The 20,740-nt window shown below is 40.9% G+C and overlaps 1 protein-coding gene across 2 annotated transcripts in view; it reads left to right on the top strand.

The window, feature by feature from the left end:
• LOC121518192 (membrane-associated guanylate kinase, WW and PDZ domain-containing protein 2) overlaps positions 1–20,740 on the top strand; it is a 90,369-nt gene that overhangs the window by 20,244 nt on the left and 49,385 nt on the right. For both annotated transcript variants that reach the window (XM_041800444.1, XM_041800445.1), the window contains exons 2-3: positions 5,137–5,426; positions 12,634–12,750. In XM_041800444.1, coding sequence (XP_041656378.1) covers positions 5,147–5,426; positions 12,634–12,750 — 397 coding nt within the window. In that variant the 5' untranslated portion in view covers positions 5,137–5,146. The remainder of the gene's footprint in view (positions 1–5,136; positions 5,427–12,633; positions 12,751–20,740) is intronic.

The following is a 20,740-nucleotide window of genomic DNA, read 5'->3' as shown; positions in this document are numbered from 1 at the left end:
AAAAATATTCACTTGTTTGAAAAATTAACACATAAGCAGAGTCTCTTTCAATGTTAGAGGTTGTAATGGTGTATTTTCATGCTTTAAAATAGTAAAGATTAGTTTTTCAGTTTTATATAGCTTGAATGAAAGCACTAACATTCCAAAGCAGATGATTGGCCAGATTCCTTGTCTGTCATCAAGCAGATCCATCTTGCAAAGCTCCAATCTGAAGTGTTTGTGCCAGGTTTGAGAACTGATGTAACCAATCAGCATCATTTGAAAAGAATGAGGCGGTAGCTGTGGGCGGGGTTTGGTTGTACTGGAAGCCGATAGTAATGGCTGCGGCCAGTGTAGTGTTGAGCTTGGATGTAGCTTTAGTATAGCGGTAGTTTCATCAGAACTGAACCAAATTTTTTCATTAAAGAGCAAAGAAAAGCACTGCGAGCTTTTCATGGCAGGAAAGATATTTTCAACAGGGGTAGAAAGAAGCTAATTACATTTACTCAAATTAGTGCAGTGTCACATACATGACTGCTAACTTTTAGCTAGGTGTCCCTTCTGATTTTAGTTGGTAAAAACTTCTCGGTTTATGTATATAATTATGCCGTTTGTGTCAGCCATCTAAAAATGTTTTTTTCCCATTATAGATATTGGTTGTAAGGAAATGCTAAACTGATATATTTTACCAAGATGAGTTTACATCAATGTTGTTTACATGAATATTTGATCTTTTAATGTTTTAAGGCAGGCCTATTCAATTAGAGGCCCGGGGACCACATGGGGCCAAGAACTAAGCCCCCATACAGTTTATGCCTAAGTAAGATGTGACCCAAAATATTTTTTACAGATTTTTTTTACATTTTACATTTTTTGATGTGCTTTTGTCATGTTGCCAAATTTAAAAGGGAGACTATGTATTAAAAAGTGAATATTTTCCACCAAATTGATCTGTATTGGTTCCAAATTTGACATAACCAGCTGCTTACTGGGCACTGAACATGCCCGGCCCAGCTATGTTTCTTGATTTTAAAATTTGGCCCAATTGAATGTATAATTGGATAGCCCTGTTTTAACCGACATGCTCATGTAAAACATTTGATATGGCTGTGTCTGAAACCACACCCTCATTCCCTACTCCCTATCCACTATATAGTGAGCAGCATATACTGGACTATATAGTGGACTCAACTCCAAAACACAAAAATGATGTTAGACACTACCTCGCTGTGGGCAATGATGTCATCACTGTCTCACAATTAAAATGTTAAGCAACAGCTCGTAGATTTCCATGACAACGGCGGAGGACCAAAATTAAAGACAGACTTTCACTGAAAACTGATATTCAAGTTCCCAAGCTACACAAAGGAACATATGGGAAGGGCAAAGACTAGTTCACTGATACACAGGACAACATTAAGTCTAGAGCTCAGACCACAGAAGTTTACCTGCATAAAATAGCATCAGTTATTATAAAAAAATTAAGACTGGGTTCTAAGTGCAGTTGTTTTGATGTCTCTCTTGATTGCTTTCCATGGAAATACCTATTCTTTGATATGCATTTATACTCATGTCTGTGTGTCTCATTACCTGTTGTAATATTGTCAGAACATACAGTATATAGACTGACCTCACTTCCTTGTTTCAGCATGGCTGCTGGTCCTGCCTCTAACAAGCCTTTCAGACTTCTTTCACTCAAGGCATCTCCAGGAAATGACTATGCCCCCCAAATACACATATGCGTCCGAAAGGATGAGTATAAAAGCCATGTTTCACTCTGTTTTGATGCAGTTTGATGAAGTTCAAACCAGCTACAGTTTATTGATTTGTTCTGGATCAGGAGAAACAGGTTACAAAACAAAAAAATTACACTTTCTATTTATTGCACAGGCACACGTTTAATTTTCCCCATACTCCTGCTTTGGATCTTCTAATCTCTCTGCCTTCCTTCTCCTTTCCTTGTCCTTCTCTCTAAAACCCACCAGAGACCCCTCTGTGGGCTGAGAGGATGAAGAAGAGGATCTCTGTCAGATCCTCCTGTCCAATGACCACTCAAGTAGAAAGGATTAGTCGTTTTCTGTCCTTCTCTTGCTCTTTAAAGCAGTCTCATTAGGCCTGCTGGACCAGAGGACGCAGGGGGCTCCAGCTGAGCATGGTTATTGTGGTGGTGGTGTTACCCCCACCCAGTAGAGGCTCATGATAGACACATATCAGCTAAGAGGATTGGATCTTTGTGAAGATGCTAATCTTTTGACTAGAATGGAGTTAGGGATCATACTGTCCATTAAGAATATTGTTTACATGATTGTTCTTATTTTTATGTTGGTTTCAAGGACATATGTTTATTCTCATACTGCAGAGATAAAGATAAGAGGATTAATGCAACTCTTATTGCTGTCTGTTAAATAAAATACAGCCTGGCAGTGAGAAGAGTAGCTCAAGACTGAGAGTAAAAGCAGTGGTGAAACAGTTAGTTGTGAAACTTGGAAATGTTTAGAATTTACTTCCAAAAAAGTTGAGATACTGCAAAAATGTAAACAAAACAATACAATGATTTTCAAATTGAATAAACCCACATTTTTTTCACAATAGAACATAAAAACCATATCATATGTTGAAACAGAGATATTTTACCATTTCATAAAAAATATTGCCTTATTTGAATTTGATGGTATCTCAAAAAAGTAGGGACAGAGCGATAGATTGTTGTCAGATTGTTGTCTAATACAGAATTCTAGCTGCTCAACAGTCCTGGGTCTCCTTTACCAGATTTTTCTAGCTTTATGTTGCTGAAAGACCTTTTTATACTTTTCTGCATTAATAGTTCCTTTCCAGATGTGCAAGCTGCCCACGCCATAGGCACTAATGTAACCCCATACACTCAGAGGTGCAGGCTTTTGAGGTGTGTGCTGATAATAAGCTGGATTGGCCCTCCCCCTTTTTAGTCCACAGAACATGACATCCATGGTTTACAAAAGGAATTTTCAAAGTTTGATTCATGTGACCACAGAACAGTTTTCCATGTTGCCTCAGTTCATTTTAAACGAGCTTTGGCCCAGAGAAGACGGCGTGGTCTTTTGATTATGTTCACATATGGCTTCTTCTTTGCAGGATACAGTTTTAACTTGGATTTGTGGATGGCAGAGCCAACTTTTTGACAGACAATGAATTCCGGTAGTGTTCCTGAGTCCCTGCATTGATTTCCAGTACAGAATCATGCATGTTTTTTTCCAATATTGACCTTCAGCCTTTTGCCCACAGAGATTTCTCCAGATTCCCTGAATCTTTTGATGACATTATGTACTGTAAATGGCGCGATATTCAAAGTCTTTGCAATTTATGTTGAGGAACATTATTCTGAAATTTTACACATTTTTAGTTGCATTTTTTTAATCTTCTTGAACCTCCTTGAGACCCCCTAAGAAACTCTGCCTGTCTGTAATGCTCCTTTAATACCTAGTCATGTTACTGACCTGTTGCCACTTAACCTAATTAGTTGCAATGCTCCTCCACCTGTTTTAATTAGTGCCATTTACTTTTCCAGCCTTTTGTTGCCCCGACTTTTCTTTGGTCGATCGCAAGACTGTGTGTCTAATACTGACGTGCTCAGGAGGGCAGAGATGGGAGGGCTTATCTGCTGGATACGGGAGCGGCAGCTGTACATCTATGGACACCGGGCATCAGGGCTGGCTGTGTGCTTCATGGAGGGGTGGTAGGATACCTGGAGAGATGAGGCATTTGTCTGGTGCAAGCCTGGACAATGGCCATCAGGAGGCCAGAGCAGTACAGGACCAGGATTGATGAGGCAAAGCATACGTTCCTATACCTGACCTAGCCTGACTTGTTGCCCTGTCCCTACTTTTTTGAAACTTGTTGCAGCTATCAAATTCAAAATGAACTTTTATTTTTATCAAATAACAAAATATCTGATATGTTGTTTCTGTTCAATTGCAATAAAAAGGTGGGTTTATGAGAGTTGTAAATCACTGCATTCTGCTTTTATTTCTATTCTCACAGTGTCCCAACCTTTTTGGAATTGGGGTCGTAAAAACATCTAAAGGAATAGTCCTTTTCAAATTAATGCAGTCATTTCAGTGCAAAAATTCTACCTGTTGTACCTTTAATCCTGAATTTTTTCTGTTTAAAAATCTGCATGCCCTGTTTGTCTTTTACTCTCTGTCTCCTTACCTTGTTGTGCATCTCTGCTGCTCTGTGTGTCAAGGTGACAGTGCTGCTCTGATAATGTCAGAGAAACGCTGTCCGCCCCTCTCTGGACATAGCAGCTGTCAAGTCACTGTCGACTCAAACCGATCTTCACCGTGTCAGCTACATCCTCTGCTCACACAAACACGTGCACAGCTGCTGCCCAGGAAACATGCAGCAGCAGAACACATTACTTTTACTTCCTGTATGAGCGCGTCTGGCCACCTTTGCAGCATTCTTAGCTTTAATCAGTACACAAAACATGTCAGAAGAGTCTGCAACTGAAGTAAAGAATGAGTCCTGGGGAAAACACTTTGCAGAGAAACAGGGTAATTGTTCATTGTCTTGGAAAATCAATAAAAATCTATATTTGTGCACAAGCGTCGTACATCACTGTGGATAAAGAAATGACTGTGGGCACACTGTCGGAGTGCAGCTACAGGTTCTAGAGCTGCCTGTCTAAACGTGTGTGCATTCAATGACCCGCAACTCTATTGAATGCAAACTAGATTTTCCCATGTGACACAAGAAGTGCTGGAATGTGCACTAACCTCTGTGTTTACATGTAAACACCACGTCAGCCTGCAGCAAGTGCAGTGAACATGAGGGAATGTCTCTGAATTTCTTTTGCTTGGACAGCCATGCATGGAGCTGTAGTCTGTTTGTATAAAACGAAGAAATAGTTTGAGATGTTGTGTTATTCACAGTCCAATAGAAAACAACCAAACCTTTGAAGCTGCAATTGTTCTTGACTTTATGCTTTCTGATGTGAAACAGCAACTCTGCAAACCTCAGGCATCGAGAACTGACAAAGGTTAAATAACAAAAAAGCCTCCTCCCTGCAGTCATAGGATCTTCCTCCAGCCTCTTATGTAATTGGCACTTTCCCCCTCCACCTTATTAGAGTCTCACACCTTCTGTTCACCCTCCAATTGTGTTTCCTTTTCTCTCCAGCTCATTCGCCATGTCTAAGACAGCGGTGAAGAAGCTGCACTGGCGCTCCAAGGTGCAGGACAGCTTCGTCCCCTTGCTGGGCACATCTGGTGAGCTGGGCATCGCCATCGGTGGAGGAGCAGATTATGGAGAGTTTCCTTTTGTCACGACGGCTCCGGGGGGCATCCTCACAGTGGGGGACATAATCCTAGAGATTGGGGGAACACCGGTGTTAGGGATGACACTAGGTGACGTCCGGGGCGTTCTCAACTCCTGCCCCCATCCTATCCGCATCAAAACTGTGTCTCCAGGTATGACTCAGCACTCTCACAAATCACACCTCTGTAATGAGTCTGCAGTTCATTGTTCTGGGAGGTGTAAACAATCAGCACAATGTCAAGGAAGGTGTGAACATAACAGACTGCAAGGCCTCTCATAGTAGCAGGAGTCAGTTCTCATGGAGTGATATGATTGGATGAGCGGTAGCAGATACATCAGCAGAGACTTTTTACTGTATGCTTCATCTTGTTTCAGGCATTCAAAATTCAGTTAACTCATGTTACGACAAACAGTGATGGTTGAGAATGATTGAACCTGCCTATTGTCTGCATATAAAGATGGACGACTTCTCCCCACAGCCTTCTCTTGCAAAAAAGTGATGCCAAAATGCTCTGCTGGTGGCAGCAATTGGAGCAAAAGACTGCATGAAGCTGGTGACGCCACAGAATTGAAATTAGTGATGTTCCTTGACAAATTTAAATCTGGTAAGACAGTCTGGCTGCAGACCACAGCACTCAGACGCCCCCTCTTGCAGACCGTACTGTGAGATGCCGTTTCTATCAGAACATAAATGCTGGAATTTCCCAGGACACCAGATTTCCAGTTTTAGATACTTTTTAAAATTCAACTTCATTTATAAACAAAGTTGGCAGTTCATTCGTAAAATTTCTACATTGCCAACATTACAGACAAAGCAACATTTCATAGATAAAACAGAGAAAAAGGTCAGAGCTCTAATCCATGATTAGATTATGTACAGACCTGTTTTAGAAGTAGATTTGCAAATGGCGGCTCGCTTCAGTTGAAAGCTAACATAGCTACGCTTGCTAAGTAGTTAACGTTACTGTTTAAGCTCAGTTAGCTTTAGCAACTGAGCTTTAGCAATTGTAGCTAAAGTTGATGTGGCTACTTAAGCTATGTTGATAACAGCGAATATTAGCTGTGTTCTAGAATATCCATGGGCTTTGTGAGCTTTAGCTTTAGCTACATTAGCTTTGTATCTACATTATCTATGTGGCTTATGCAGCTAATGGAGCTACGCAAGCAACATTTGCTGTGTTAGACTGTTTTCAAGAAGGAAAACCTTTTTCCCTGTAAGCAGACTGTTTGCCTTGGCTTTATTAATGTTTCATAATTGAGTTTTGCAGGTCAGGTTTTTAACTTTTAACTTTTGGCAGTCTAACCATAAATGGTTAAACTCTTATCTAAAATTATCAGTTGTAAGATATACAAGTCGGTTAAACTAATTATGACTTTTTATAATCACAGACCTGAAATCAAATGCTCTTTTAAAACTGTCATGAAGCCTCCTGCCACTAGTAGCCACTGTAGCTTCCCTGGCACTTGGCCAGACATAAACATGGGAAGTTTAGCAGTTAGCGGTAATTTTTTTTACTTGAAAATGGAAATTAAGTTGTATGTGGCTGTTATACTCACATATAACTATTTACCCAAAGTAATGAGTAACCACATTAAGCATGATATTAATATACAAAGAAAAGGGAAGGCTGGAAGAGTTAGTAGAGCTAGCTGCTAATGTTATCTATGCTCTACACAGCATATCGGGCTCACATCATACCCACTGATATGAAAAATCTAAAATGGAATGGATATCTGACAGTCTATCTGGCATGCCAGGTTACAATAAAACAGCAAAGCTGACACCGTCTACAGCAGAACAGATTCTTGTGTCTGTTTGAAGCCGACATTCACTGTTATAGAAAGTTCAAAGAGTCTTGTGTCAGTGTCTGATATATTTCCTCGTTTCCGCTCTTCCTTTATCCTGATAATCAGTGCTGGAGCAGCTGTCAGCCGTGCTGTTCTATCACTTTTTATAGCATCAAATAACAAATCAAACAAAACTTTTTAGGGAAATGAACACATGGATATAAATCAGCATGATAACTAATTTTGGGTTTAGCGTTTGACCCATGTCCCATCTGTTAACATGGCAGAGGCACGCTTTATGATCTATACTGCTGTCAGCAGTCAGTAGGGGAAACTCCAAATGCTTGGGTTTTAGCTCTGTGGAGCTGTCGTGCATCTGTCATATCAGTGGGTTTTTGCCTTAATCACATCGCTCACCAGAGCTGCTGTCATCAGCCTCTTGTTTTTCTGGTAGCATTAGAAATAAAACACAAAGGTTGATTTTCATAGTTGAAAGTTTGGTGAAATATGCAGACGTATACAGAGCAGAAGGCGCTCATATGTTCTTCTTGGCAAATGTACCATCTTAGTCATTTTGTGGAGCAGACAAATGGGCAAGAAACAACAAGTTATGTCCTTGCTTTTGCTGTTTATCACGGGTGGAAACTGCAAAAAACTCATGATATGATACGATCTACAAAAGGAGGCCCAGAGTTACGATAGTATCATGGTTCAGGTATTCTGCAGTAACTAATACACTGTATATACTGATGTACTGATATCCACTTAAACACCGCCGGGGCTGACTGAGAAAGGGCAGAGCTTCGTTTAAGGATGTTACAGTCACCTCTAGAGGTGGAACATAAGACTCTGCCCAGTGACTCAGAGCGAGGCTGCATTAAGATTTCTAATGATTGGGGAGCAGGATTGTGGGCACTTTTCTGTACCAGTCTAATATCTCAAAACATAAGGAAGCTGTAAAAGTTGATTATAGTGATGATATTGTCTTTGTTTCTTATCCAGTATTTTTAGAGCTTGGTTATGAAGAGATCTTAGTGAATTTTGAGACCAGGAAGTTATACAATATGAAATACAAGAAATGAAGAGTCACAAGCTTGACGCATGGCGACATACACATGTCACTTGGCAGCCAAAGTCAAGCTCAATGGTATTTCTTTTTTGTGGGCCTTTTTAACCCTGGTGGTACGCCCGGAGACCACCGGTGGTTTTTGGGCCCTTGGGACATCCGCAGCATGACTGGGGGCTCATGGAAACCTTCCTACCTGCCCAGACAGTACCCTAAGCCATGCTTACTCACCACATCCACCCCTTACTCTCCCCTAAGGTATGGAGTTTTTTATTTTTTCAACAGATTATTTTCCCATGCTCCTGGTAATATGCAAGGACATCCAGAGCACGGCCGAGGTTGTGTCGATCCTCCTTTCCACCTGATGGTGCCTTCAGGCGGGTTTACTCACCATTACATACCTGACTTTAGCCTCAGTTCTTGGCCCAAACATGCCTAAAGATTTGCACAGTACTGTATATTTTTTTAATTACAATAGTTTAAGTCTTAACAATATATTACTGTATTAATATTTTTTTCCACTTCAACTATTGACTATACATCATGAAAACTGTAAAACTGTCTGAATCATAAAACAGCAATAGCACTAACAAGGTTGTGTTTTTTGTACTGATAACAACACAGCTGTGGTCTGTCAAAGATACATGCTCAACAACATAATCATAGTTGTGCTTTAAGACATTTTTATTTTGCCTATAATGCTGCAGCCCCTTTTTGAGTCTCTGTCTATCACTAAACTTGTTGCTTTTTTTGATTGCATTAACTCTGTTGGACTACACCCAAACAATCTGTTACCCGAGCATCCAAACTGTCACTCATAATAATCAAGCTCAGCTGACTCCCACAGGCCAAATCTGCAGCCGCGAGCTCTCTGACGCCTGATTTGCACTCGTCAATTAGTCCGGATATTTCAAGGCAGTCGGTCAATATGTGGGTAGGGGGTCAAAATTGCTGATGACACATGACAGGAGCGAGGCGATATAGTTGTCTGTCACAGGCGAGGGGGTCCTTGATGTTTAGATCAGGGGGCTGGGGAAACGGATGTCTTTGTTGGCTCTGAACAGAGCAGTATGTCACCGGGATGTCACCTGACCACGACTCCCAGTGGCCTTGCCGGCTAGATTGATAGCTGATTTGGCCGCAAGGGTGTAAATGGGGACCTTTGCTCCTGCTCCCACTGCTGCTGCTAGATCCATTATCATTTCTGAAGTCCGCCTGGCCCCTCCCCTGGCAGCTCGACTGCGTGTAGCGTGGACAGTGATGGATGAGCTGATGCGACCGCTTGCTGTACCACACCTCCTCCTAGTCCTGCTACTACTACAGCAACTCCCTCTGCTCCAGACTCAAATACAGGACACAGGGCTGTGTCCTCCACAGGCACGCTGCAGTTTAAAGGTTTTCACACTAATGCAGGCGCTCTGTGGGGAAAAACAAAGAGAAGTGATATGATGGGTCTATTTAATTTCATTCTGCCAGCAACGCCCTAGTTTACACAGCCTTACATAAGGATTCACCTCCTCTGAACTTCTTCATAGCTTGTCATGCTACAACTGTTGACTAAAATGGACTTCATTAAGGTCATATGTAATGGACTGACTATGCTTTTGTAGTGGTGTTAAAGCTGGGATAGAGACTATTACACAGTATAATATCCCATCTGTATTATTAGTTTGTTCTGTATTCTTTTGTCACAATTAGCATATAAACTAATTATTGATTAATTTCCTTTTTCCACAGGGACAGTGCATATAAATCAACAATTCTTGTTTTGTTTTGTTTTTTTGTAAAGATTTATTTTTGGGCCTTTTAATTTTTAATTTTTAATTTATTTTTTTGGCAATTTGTATTGTCATATTGAAACTTATTTTGAATATCAAGCAAAGATGGATCCTTAAGTGTATGACTATCTGACCCCCTGTTGTTGTTGTTGTATATGATTTATTATCAGTGTTTGTCTGTTGTTCAGATTTATTGTGTTCTGTCTGGTGTGGTTTGTTTGTTTTGGTTTGTCACATTATGACACAGTTTGCTACCCGCATTAGCTTCATCACTCTAAAGTCATGTTTGTGCTAATTTTGGTGTTTTGAGAGACCAGACCAGACCAAGACTCTGGTGGTTGGTGAACAGAATCTGTTCGTGTGTGGTGGACTACATTGATCCACTTGTTCTGCACCACACACTATATGGTCATAAGTGAAAAATCAGGGATTATTTCTCCTTGTGTGGTGTCTTTCACATTTGATTTGATTTGATGTGTGTGGCAGGCTGGAGTCTCAGAACATTTCAGCAGTCTTTGCCTATCATTGCCTTTGGAAACAAAGGAGAATTTTTTTTTGTACCCATGGGGAAGCCAGTGGTTAGCGTCAGTCTGCTTCCAGGAAAGATTTCCTTTTCTGTGCAGCATTTATGTCTGCAGTGTCATTAGGGCTATTTCTTTGTTGAGTGGCACCCATTTGTCAGAATCCGGTTGAATCCACAGTAGAATATAGGAATGATAGTGACTTTAATTGTGCTCATTTGAGTGGTATGGGCAGAAAAAGACACTGGAGTATAAAGTGAGGGAAATTAACTGTGGTAAAATAACATAATGATGCATGCTCATAAGTAAGAAGTCAAGCTTGGTTCAGTCCCTTCATGCAGGGAATCTAAGCACTGATTTGCTTTCACTCACAGGCTGCAGAAAATTTTAAGCTAAAACTGAGTGATCTTAGTCATGTTTTTTTTAACTACAGGGGAATTTAGAGTTCAACTGCAGTGGCCAAACATTGAAAGCACTGTCTGAAACTAACTTTAGACCAGTCTCATAACAAGACAAATAGGAGGAGCTGAGGCAGGTCTTTAGCTTCCTGACAAATATCAGGCTGACAGTTATATCATTTGTGCCCCTAATTATGCATAACTTAAAATCCTGATTCAAACCAAAACATACAAGGCATTAAAAAAGAAAAATGTCAGGGCTGCATGGTGGTGCAGAGGTCAGCACTGTTGCCTCACACCAAGAAGGTTCCTCGCTGTGTGGAGTTTGCATGTTCTTCCTGTGCATGTGTGAGTTCTCTGTGAGTGCTCCAGCCTCCTCCAACAGTGTGAGAACACGCTTGTTAGGTTAACTGGTGACTCTAAATTACCAGTAGGTGTAATGTGTGCCTGCCTGGTTGTTTGTCTCTTTATGCTCTGTGATTTACTGCAAATAGTAGGGTGTACCTCTTCAAAGCAGGGATTGGCTTCAGGCTGTTCATATCTATAGAGTTTTTATTCTAATATTTCTGTTTATTTTTCAGTTTGTTTTTATGTTCAGCTGTACTTAAGACACTCTTTTCCTTGCATGTAAATTTAACTTAAAAACACAATGACAAGTGGTTATTATATGTCTTAAAAAGGTGAGAGTGCTTGCTTTAAAACACAACTCAGATCAGGTGCAAACCAACTGCCTTCAGGTTAATACTTGTGCATCCAACAGATGGCTGCTTGTTTCACTGCTCTGATTGTTCATTAAGCATTAAAAGAAACCCAAATAAGCTGTAGAATTTGAGTTCTAGGCTCTGAAATGGGAAAAAGTCCAAGGGGGATGAAGACTTATGCAAGGCACTGCAGAACATCGTCTTTGTGGAGCTATTAACCTTGACATCTGACATCCTTAATGCCTGTCTGTATTGCACAATGTATGAGATATCGGCTCATTCAATTTCCGAGCCCTGATGTTGAGGTCTAATAGACTAGAAAATAGCAGCTGTTTCATAACGAGATGAACAAAAGCCCCTCATATCTCCCAAAAGGCAGCTGGCTGGATTCATTTCCCTTTACGGGCCACAGCCATATGCAGGCAGTAATATGTACGCGCCGTTGACTGGCTCCACTAATAAAGTTATACCACTGTGACGTTTTTTTTTAATGGCGCACAACAAAATTTCAGTCTGCTACTGGGCAGAACCACTGTAACAGATGGTGGGGGTTAGTGTGACAGGGGTGTACAGTCTGCAGGGGAAGCACCGACAGAGCGGTCGTCTGTCAGAGTGACAACCTGGTGAAGCTCTCAGCCAATCCATAACAGCCAGTGACCTGTCATCAGAGGCCATAAAGCACTTGAGATGATATTAAGAGATGAGAGAGAGGAAACTGAGCCCCCACGATCAACTCTGCCTCCCCTCTGTGACAGCCTCAACTGTTGTGTCTGCAGCAATTAACCTCAGCGGGTTGTTATGTATGCATGAGGTACTCGGGGAAACACATTTTATATTCCGGATCTATGAGAAGTGATATAGTGATATCAGTGAGTGTGAATGTGAAAGTCTGGGTTGTAAAATGATAGTATTAAATCAAGCCTGGCAGTAAAGATCAGTACTTTAAATAAATTTAGTCTCTATTAGACAGGCAACAAACAAATCTTAGAGCAAATGCATCATCAGACTGTTTGTGCTTACTGGGCTGATTTCTTTATGTCTCTCTCTCTCTTTCTTTTCCTGCTTCTTCCTCTCCCTGCCATGCTTGTACCTTTGCCCTTCCCTCAGGCACCTCATTGTGCAAGGATCTCAGGTTGTATCTGAGTAAGTGCTTCACACCCGGCTCAGTGGACAGCCAACTTCAGCAGGTCATCAGAGAGAACCTCTACCTCCGAGCTGTACCCTGTGAGTCTCATTATGTGTTTCTTTTTGCACTGTAGGCTTTTTGTGCTGTAAATATACTGGATTTGTCTTTGATTTTTCTATGCAGCTTGAATTTATCCTTCTTTAAAATGCTGTCATGCACAGATACTTGCAATGACTTGAAACTTCTGTTTAAGAGCTGCAAAAAAGGAAAAGTGAGGGTAGTCAGCTAGCCAAATGTTAGCATTTAGTGATTACTTATCAAAGATCTTAACCCTGTTTAACTGGAGTTAGAGAAATAAAACATTATCCTTTACAGATTTAAACTAGAAAAGCACTCAGAGAGCGCAGACCTCTGCCATTAGCCCTGTCCCCCAATATTGAAGAATCCTTTAAAAAAATTCCTGGATCCGTCCCCATGTGCCTCCCACCACAGCATTACTCTCTCCCCGGTGGGATGGAAACATGGTAAGGCAAAGCATTGGCTTTGCCATGGGCGGACTGTCATGGTGTAAGCATTGCCTGCCGGTGCCAAAAGATGCTCTGACAGTCTCACCCATGGTCTCACTGGACCACTGGAAGACATGGCAGAGTGTGAATATTCCTCTATTCCTCCCAGCGTTGTGAGTAATGTCACTACAATTCGCTGTCAAATGCAGTTTGCTACCGGCACACTCAAAACGTTCAAGAGTTTAGTGTAAAATGATGGACACTTTGCACCCACAATGAGTGTGGTGTTGGTAGTACTGGTGATATAGCAGATATTGTACTGTAAGCATGCCAGTGTGCTAGCTAACGTTAGCATCTGCTAGCTAGCTATCAAGTTATGAGAAATGGCAGCACATTTCAATTGGGAAAAAGGCAAAATACGCATATTTTCTTTAAGCGAATGATTTTAGCCTAAAAAACAGGTTACACAAATTGAATAGGGGGTAAAATTAGCTGTCAAATTCTGATTATAATCACCTAACATCTGTTTACAACTTGCTGTTAAAAAAATGAAGGAGTAAAAAAAATTAAAATAGGTGGTTAAACCGTTGTCACTAACCCTTACCCTGTCAGTACAAAACAGCAGTGTGATATGGGACAAGAGGAATAAATCTTCAATCTAGTAAACCAGAACTATTTTAACCTCCCACTCGTCTGCTAACCGATTCAAGTTGTGTGAAGTTCTTTCTCTTCTGAGTAGATAGGTAAATGTCAAATCAAAGACCTCATTCATTAAACTGATTAACCCATACAACAGCCCTAACGTTAATAAACAACAAGAATTAAGACTATAGACGGAGAAGTCCCGACAGGACCCTGATTTAGAGGGATGCATTGTTTGTCATAACACCAGCCCAGGCTGTGTTCCATCTAAGCCGCTTCACAGCCATGAAGTTGACCTCCCACCCCTGAAGTTAAACTAAACTGTCTCTAATTAACTTGAACCCAGCAGCTGCCTGCTCTGTCTGCTCGGTCCCCAGTAACCCCAGTTCACTCTTACCAGCTCTCGTGGTGTCTATGAGGTATTCCTCATTCCGGCTATTCCGGATTGTGTATTTGCTGAGTTTGATGAGGGGAGCCAAAATACCGTCTGCTTACATTGAGTTGGCACAGCAGGTCCGAACTCGGCAGCGGCGATCTAAAAATAGCTTGCACTGACAACTGAAGGTAACGAACCTCTTACTAAGACTATAGGAATTATGGCAATGGACGAATTTGCCAAAAAGTTGAAGTATCCCTTTAACTCACATTTAAAGAGGGCCTATTTTGTGAAAGATAAATTTTGGCAAACCCTGCAAACTAAAGAGAGGAAAGTTAAAGCTATGACTGCTCTCTATAGCTTCTTTTAACTTTATATTGTTGTATACCAGCTGCTTTAACTACACATGATTATCCCTGTTGCTAAGCAGATACTGATACAGAGCTAATAGAGTAAGCTAAATATGCTTGCGTATGTTATCTGAGGTAATTTCTTCATTTTGTCCTCTCCAGTAGAAGGGGGAGGAACAATGATGTCATCCCATTTGCGTTGTAAGAGATGACGTTTAAGTATTTTAATCTCCAAATCACTCTAATAATCAAGATTAGCAACTCATTACTATGCAAAAGCCTCCATGGACTGAAAGGACCAGAAGTTGCACCCACATTTCACACAAAATATCATGGGGGCTAGGAATCATGTGGATATATCATTGTGGACTAAAGCAAGCCTTTAACAGCAAAAAAGCATCTATCATCCACACAGGGTTAGTAAATAAAACTGTAAAATATACCTGTAATGTTCTGTTGTACTTTGGTGAAACAATATTTGCAAAGATTAGCATTCAAGCCTACAGAAAATGATATGAGAATGGGGAAAAACATGTTATCTGTAAATCTGTTTTCACCTTGCCCGCCTTAATCTACCCAGGCATATCTTTTGTAATTTACTGGCTTCAATAATTCTTTGATAACACGTCTCATACCACCATGTGAATACCCTGGTGTTAATTGGAGTTTAAAAGCCTGCGGAGCTGTTTCCCACACTTCCTTGTGTCAATGTATGCAAGAGGAGCAGAGATAATTTAATGAAGTAAAGAAAAAGCACATTATCAAGGATTTCTTAACACCTGAAATTGGGTTTAACTGAGGCAGGAAAGCCACAGGTGTAATCAGATTGGACGTTTATATCCAAAACACTGTTAAGTCTTGCAGGGGCAGGCAAAACAATCCTCATCTATTTGCATTTTTGTGGTGGTGTAAATGTGATGTTAGTTTTGTTTGACAGGTTTTATTTTGCAGTATGATCCCCTTAAAAGAGGCCTGCTCCATTTTCATGCTTAAGTATAAAATCAGGCACAATGGCAGCCAAACGCAGTTAGTTGTAGTACATCTGTTGCCATCTTAATCCTGTATAATATGACGTCACTGTGGGGGAAAAAAAAGCTAGAGGATAGAGCAGCCGTGCAGGCTTTTCTGAGAAAGATCTGTGTTTTCTATGTCATTTTCTGATTTGCGTGGGTCAGCTCTGCTTTTTTTCCTGTTCAGGTGGATATTTGGAGGAAGCTGTGGACCACCTAGTGTGCTTGTAGTCTTAACCTTGGCGTAGTAGTGTGGGCTGGCTGCTAATCTCTCCTTTAGTCCAGGAAGTAGGTCATGTGGGACAGCCTGCCAGCACAGCCCACTCACTGACAGGACAAGGCACAGGTCAAAACTCCCAGGATGGTGCGAGGAAGAGAAAACTGCGTCCCTTAGCGTACAATATGCATATTCATATTAGAGTATAATTGCAGTTTTATTCAAATCAAGTAATCTCATTACTTAGCTATGCATGCGTGCATCCTGTTTCATCTACAAGCAGCTGCTCGGAGAGTGATTGCCTAAGTAAACAGTTATGCTTTTAGCCGTCTCGGTAAATGGATTTGGAGAATGGAATGCATAAAAGAGGCTTGTCATGTAGAAAATCAGATAAATCATGAGTTTAATGTTATGTCAGGGATGTTTTAAAGACTATTTTTATTGGCAGGCAATCACTCGAAGCCATCCAGCCTCTTCCGGGGTGTTAACTTTGGATGCAACTTCCAATCTCTCAGTGCTTTCTTATAGTAAGAGAGTGACAGCGAGGCAAGGCTCAGCCCCCGGGTGTGTAATCCTCTGATCTGCTGGAGACGGCCCAATAAGATGCTGTTGTTCTCATGCTGACACAAACACTTCACACGCTGTCCTGATCCTGAGACAACTTGGAAGCTAACACGTTTAGTGTCAGGTTGATTGTAGACATAAAGAAGCAGATTTTTCATCTTTCTTTTTTGTTGTTTTCTTAAAGGAGGCAGCTGTATCAGGAACTAAAAGCTGGGAAGATTTCATCAGTGGCTCATTGTGGCCCCCTTCAGGACCACATGTATGTTCCTCCCTGCTCTTTACTGTGCTAGTTTCTCTGTGATTAACACTTTAAGTTGTGTTAGATACAGATCAATTAGCCTCCTTTAGAAAGTGAGTGTGTCCAGTAGCAAAATAGTACAAGAAAGGCTCTGTTTTTTTGTTATTTTGATGCTATTTCTTCTCCTGGAACTGTGGCTTTGTGTTGCTGTGCTATTTAGAGAGTGTCACAAATCCAGAGTCCTTTTGATGAAACAATGTGCTATGATGTTTGAGCTGGCACCGGTGCAAGAAATATCATTACAAAGGCTCAGTCAGGAGGGCAGTGCATAAAAATGGATCTACTACTGTATCAATAATCTAGTGCGGGGAATTAAATTAAAAGCAAATGTCTATCAGTGCCAAAGTGGAGGAGGGGCAGACTGCTTTTTAATGGATCTATGTGCTCGTGTTGCAGCTGACAGGATGCTCACTTTGAAGTCTTTGTGGGGCAGGTAGATATATGTTACAGTGCCTGTAAAAAGTATTCACCCCATTGGATGTTTTACCCTTTTGTTTGTTTTATGAAAAAATCATGGAATAATAATAATTTGGCTTTTTTTGACACAAAAATTTACAAAAAACAGTATTGAATGTTAAAGTGAAAACAGATTTCTACAAAGCAATGTCAACTAAATAAAAATATGTAAGTTAAAAATGTGATTGCATAAATATTCACCCCCTTTGAAGTTACTGACCTTATTTAAAGGAGGTCCAGCCAATTGGTGCTAGTAGTCTCACAATTAGTGAAATGGGGATCACCTGATTGCAGTGAATATTTTCAAGTGACCATAGTATAAAGACGCCTGGTTAATCAGTATTCCTGGCTAGCATTCCACCATGAAGACAAAAGAACACTCCGAGTAACTCAGAGAAAAGGTTATTGAAAAGTTTAAGTTAGGGGATGAATATTAAAAAAATCCTAAGCAGTGGACATCCCCTTTAGTTCAGTTAACTCCATCATCAAGAAAAGGAAGGAATATGGCACATGTGTAAATCTGCCTAGATCAGGCTGTCCTCACTGACTGAGTGACCCTGCAAGAAGGAGACTAGTGAGAGAGGACACCAAGAGACCTATATCTACTCTGAAGGAGTTACAAGCTACAACTGCTGCCCGGGTTCTTAACCAGTCAAAGCCTCATGGGAGAAAGGCAAAGAGAAAGCCACTGTTGAAAAAAAACTTAGAATAAATCTGGTCTTGAGTTTGCCTAAGAGCATGTGGGAGTCTCATTGGTCAAGTTTGAGGAAGGTTTTTGGTCTGATGCGACCAAAATGGTGCTTTTTGGCTGTCAGACAAGACGCTGTTTGGCGGAGACCAAACACTGCAAATCCCACAAACACACCATCTCTACTGTGAAGCAAATGGTGGCAGCATCCTGCTGTGGGGATGCTTCTTGGCAGCCAGCCCTGGAAGGCTCCTGGAGTACAATCTTATTGTTTCTGCGAGAGAACTATGGCAGTCAGAGCTTGAGAAGTTTTGCAAAGAAGAATGGAGTAAAATATCAGTGTCCACGTGTGCAAGCCTGATAGAGACCTATCCACACAGACTCAGTGCTGTGATTTCAGCCAAACTTGAAGGGGGTGAATATTAATGCAGTCATTTATTTTAAATGAGGTATTTTTATGTAAGTGACATTGCTTTGTAGAAATCTGTTTTCACTTTGACAAAGAGGTTTTATTGTCATTCTTTGGTCAAAAAGGCCAGATTATTTTGATCATGATTGATTTATAAATAAACAATTGGTCAAACAACCATGGGGCTGAATACTTTGTGTTGGCACTGTATGTTATATGTTCCGCCAAGTCAAAGAAGGCCTTTTACATAACACAACTTTCTAATTCATACCCTTTTGTTCTCTGTGCAGGTTTTTTAGGCCTTACATAACCCCTGCAGAACTTTCCCATCCTTGTTCATATAATCGCACAAACCATTCGTGCCCTTGAATGATTCAGTCCCAATGTCGTCGCTTCAAGGCTGGCTCCATTTCCGTCCCTTCCATAAAAGACTTTTCTAATTGTCTTCAGAGTGAGTCACAGATAAGAAACATCATCATTTAGTTATTCTAATTCTCTCGCTCCGGCGTTGTCACACAGATCGTCTGTGGCCTTTTCAACTGTGGGATTCACTGTTATCTACTTCTGTGCGGTGATCTTGACAGGCAGATCTCTCTCTCCCTCTCACTCTCTCTCTTTTGGTGTTGATAGTGGCTTCAGTGTAATTACCTCTTCAATTTCTATCTCACCCCTCCTCCCGTGGGATCAGCGTGCGGCGCCTACAGGGATAGGCGGGGAAAAAAGAAGATGTCAATAATCCATCCTGTCCCCCCACTGACTTGTCATATATATTTCCAGGGAGGGTGTATAGATAATGAATCCTTGCCTGCACTATATCAGCTGCAGAGATAATGTCTTCCTGAGGGGAGAAGAGTTACACATGTCAGGTGCCATCAGGAGATCTGTAATTACTCAAAGAGATCTATGATTTTCTTTAATTACATATAATAAAGTAATTTTTGCTTCTTATAGGTGACCAGACTGGCACATATGCTGCAGCAGTGGCACAAAGTGATAAAAACCAGCAGAATATATATTTTATATGATATGAGCAGGTGGAGATGGTGCAGGCTTCAGTGATGACCACTTACATGACTGTCACATCATTTCTGAAGTACCAGACAGCTACTTTAGAAATGGAGGAATTATTGCAGAATTCAACCAGAGTTGGCACAATTTGAGCCATTTGAAACCTATTTCAAACCATTTGAAATCTCATAAACCTAAACTTTATTCTCAGTATAATTTAAACAACATACCAGATGTTGAAACTGAGACATTTTACCATTTCATGCAAGCTCATTTTTGATCTCATGGCAGCAGAACATCACAAAAAAGTAGGAAACAACAGTTTTAACAACAGTCTGTAAACATCTGGGAAGTGAGAAGACCAGTTGTTGGAGTTTTGGGAGAGGGATGTTTTCCTTTTCTTGTCTATTGTAGGATTCTAGCTGCTCAACAGTCCTGGATCTTCTATGCCAATTCTTCGTTTTATTATGTACAAAATGTTTTCTATTGGTTAAAGGTCTGGTCTACAGGAAGGCCAGTTCAGCACCTACACTCTTCTATTGTGAAGCCATGCTGTTGTGATGCAGTTTAGCATGGTTTTGCTGAAATATTCAAGACCTTCCCTGAAAGAGATGCTGTCTGGATGGGAGCATTTTTTGCTCTAAAACCTCCATATACTTGTCAGCGTGGATAGTGCCTTTCTAGATGTGTAAGGCAACCCCATACTATCAGAGATGCAGGCTTTTGAACTGCACTGATAACAAGCTGGATGGTCCCTCTCCTCTTTAGTCGCAGGACACAATGTCCATAGTTTCCAAAAAGCATTTCAAGTTTGATTCATCTGACCACAGAACAGTTTTCCATTTTGTCTCTGTCCATTTTAAATGAGCTTTGAGCGTTGGCCCAGAGAAGACTGCAGTGTTTCTGGATCGTGTTCATTCATGGCTTACTCTTTGAATGATACAGCTTTGACTTACATTTGTGGATGGCACGGCAAACTGTGTTGACAGACAATGATTTCTGGAAGTATTCCTGAGCCCATGCAGTGATTCCCCATACAGAATCATGCCTGTTTTTAATGCAATGGTACCTGAGGGCCCAAAGATCACAAGCATCTAATATTGACCATCAGCTTTTCCCTTGCTCACAGATTTTTAGCGTCTTTTGATGATATTATGTTCTGTAGATGTTGAGATATTGAAAGTCATAACAATTTTATGTTGAGGATCATTTTTCTGAAATTGTCCCACAATTTTTTGGTAAACCTCCACCGATTTTTACTTCTGAGAGGCTTTTGTTGAGGGGAATGAGTGAGGACAGAGTCAGAAATTTGGGATAGAGAGAAATAAGAAGGGGCCACAGACTGGACTCAAGCTCAGGCCGCCCTCCCGATGGACAACAGCCTCTGCACATGGGGCACATGGACACAGGCCAGGCCAGGCCACTGATGGCCCTATCAGCCAGTAATTCGACTGAATATAATTTGATACGACAGCAACACAAATTGAACTCCTAGAGCTCCAATATTCACTAATTTCTTTTGTGAATTACTAATAATTGCAGGCAAACTCCTGCACACTGTCCA

The sequence above is a fragment of the Cheilinus undulatus genome, linkage group 11 (genome assembly GCF_018320785.1).
Source record: "Cheilinus undulatus linkage group 11, ASM1832078v1, whole genome shotgun sequence".
Taxonomy (NCBI): Eukaryota; Metazoa; Chordata; class Actinopteri; order Labriformes; family Labridae; genus Cheilinus; species Cheilinus undulatus.
Note: the sequence above shows the minus strand (reverse complement) of the source record. Positions and strands in the feature narration are given on the sequence as shown.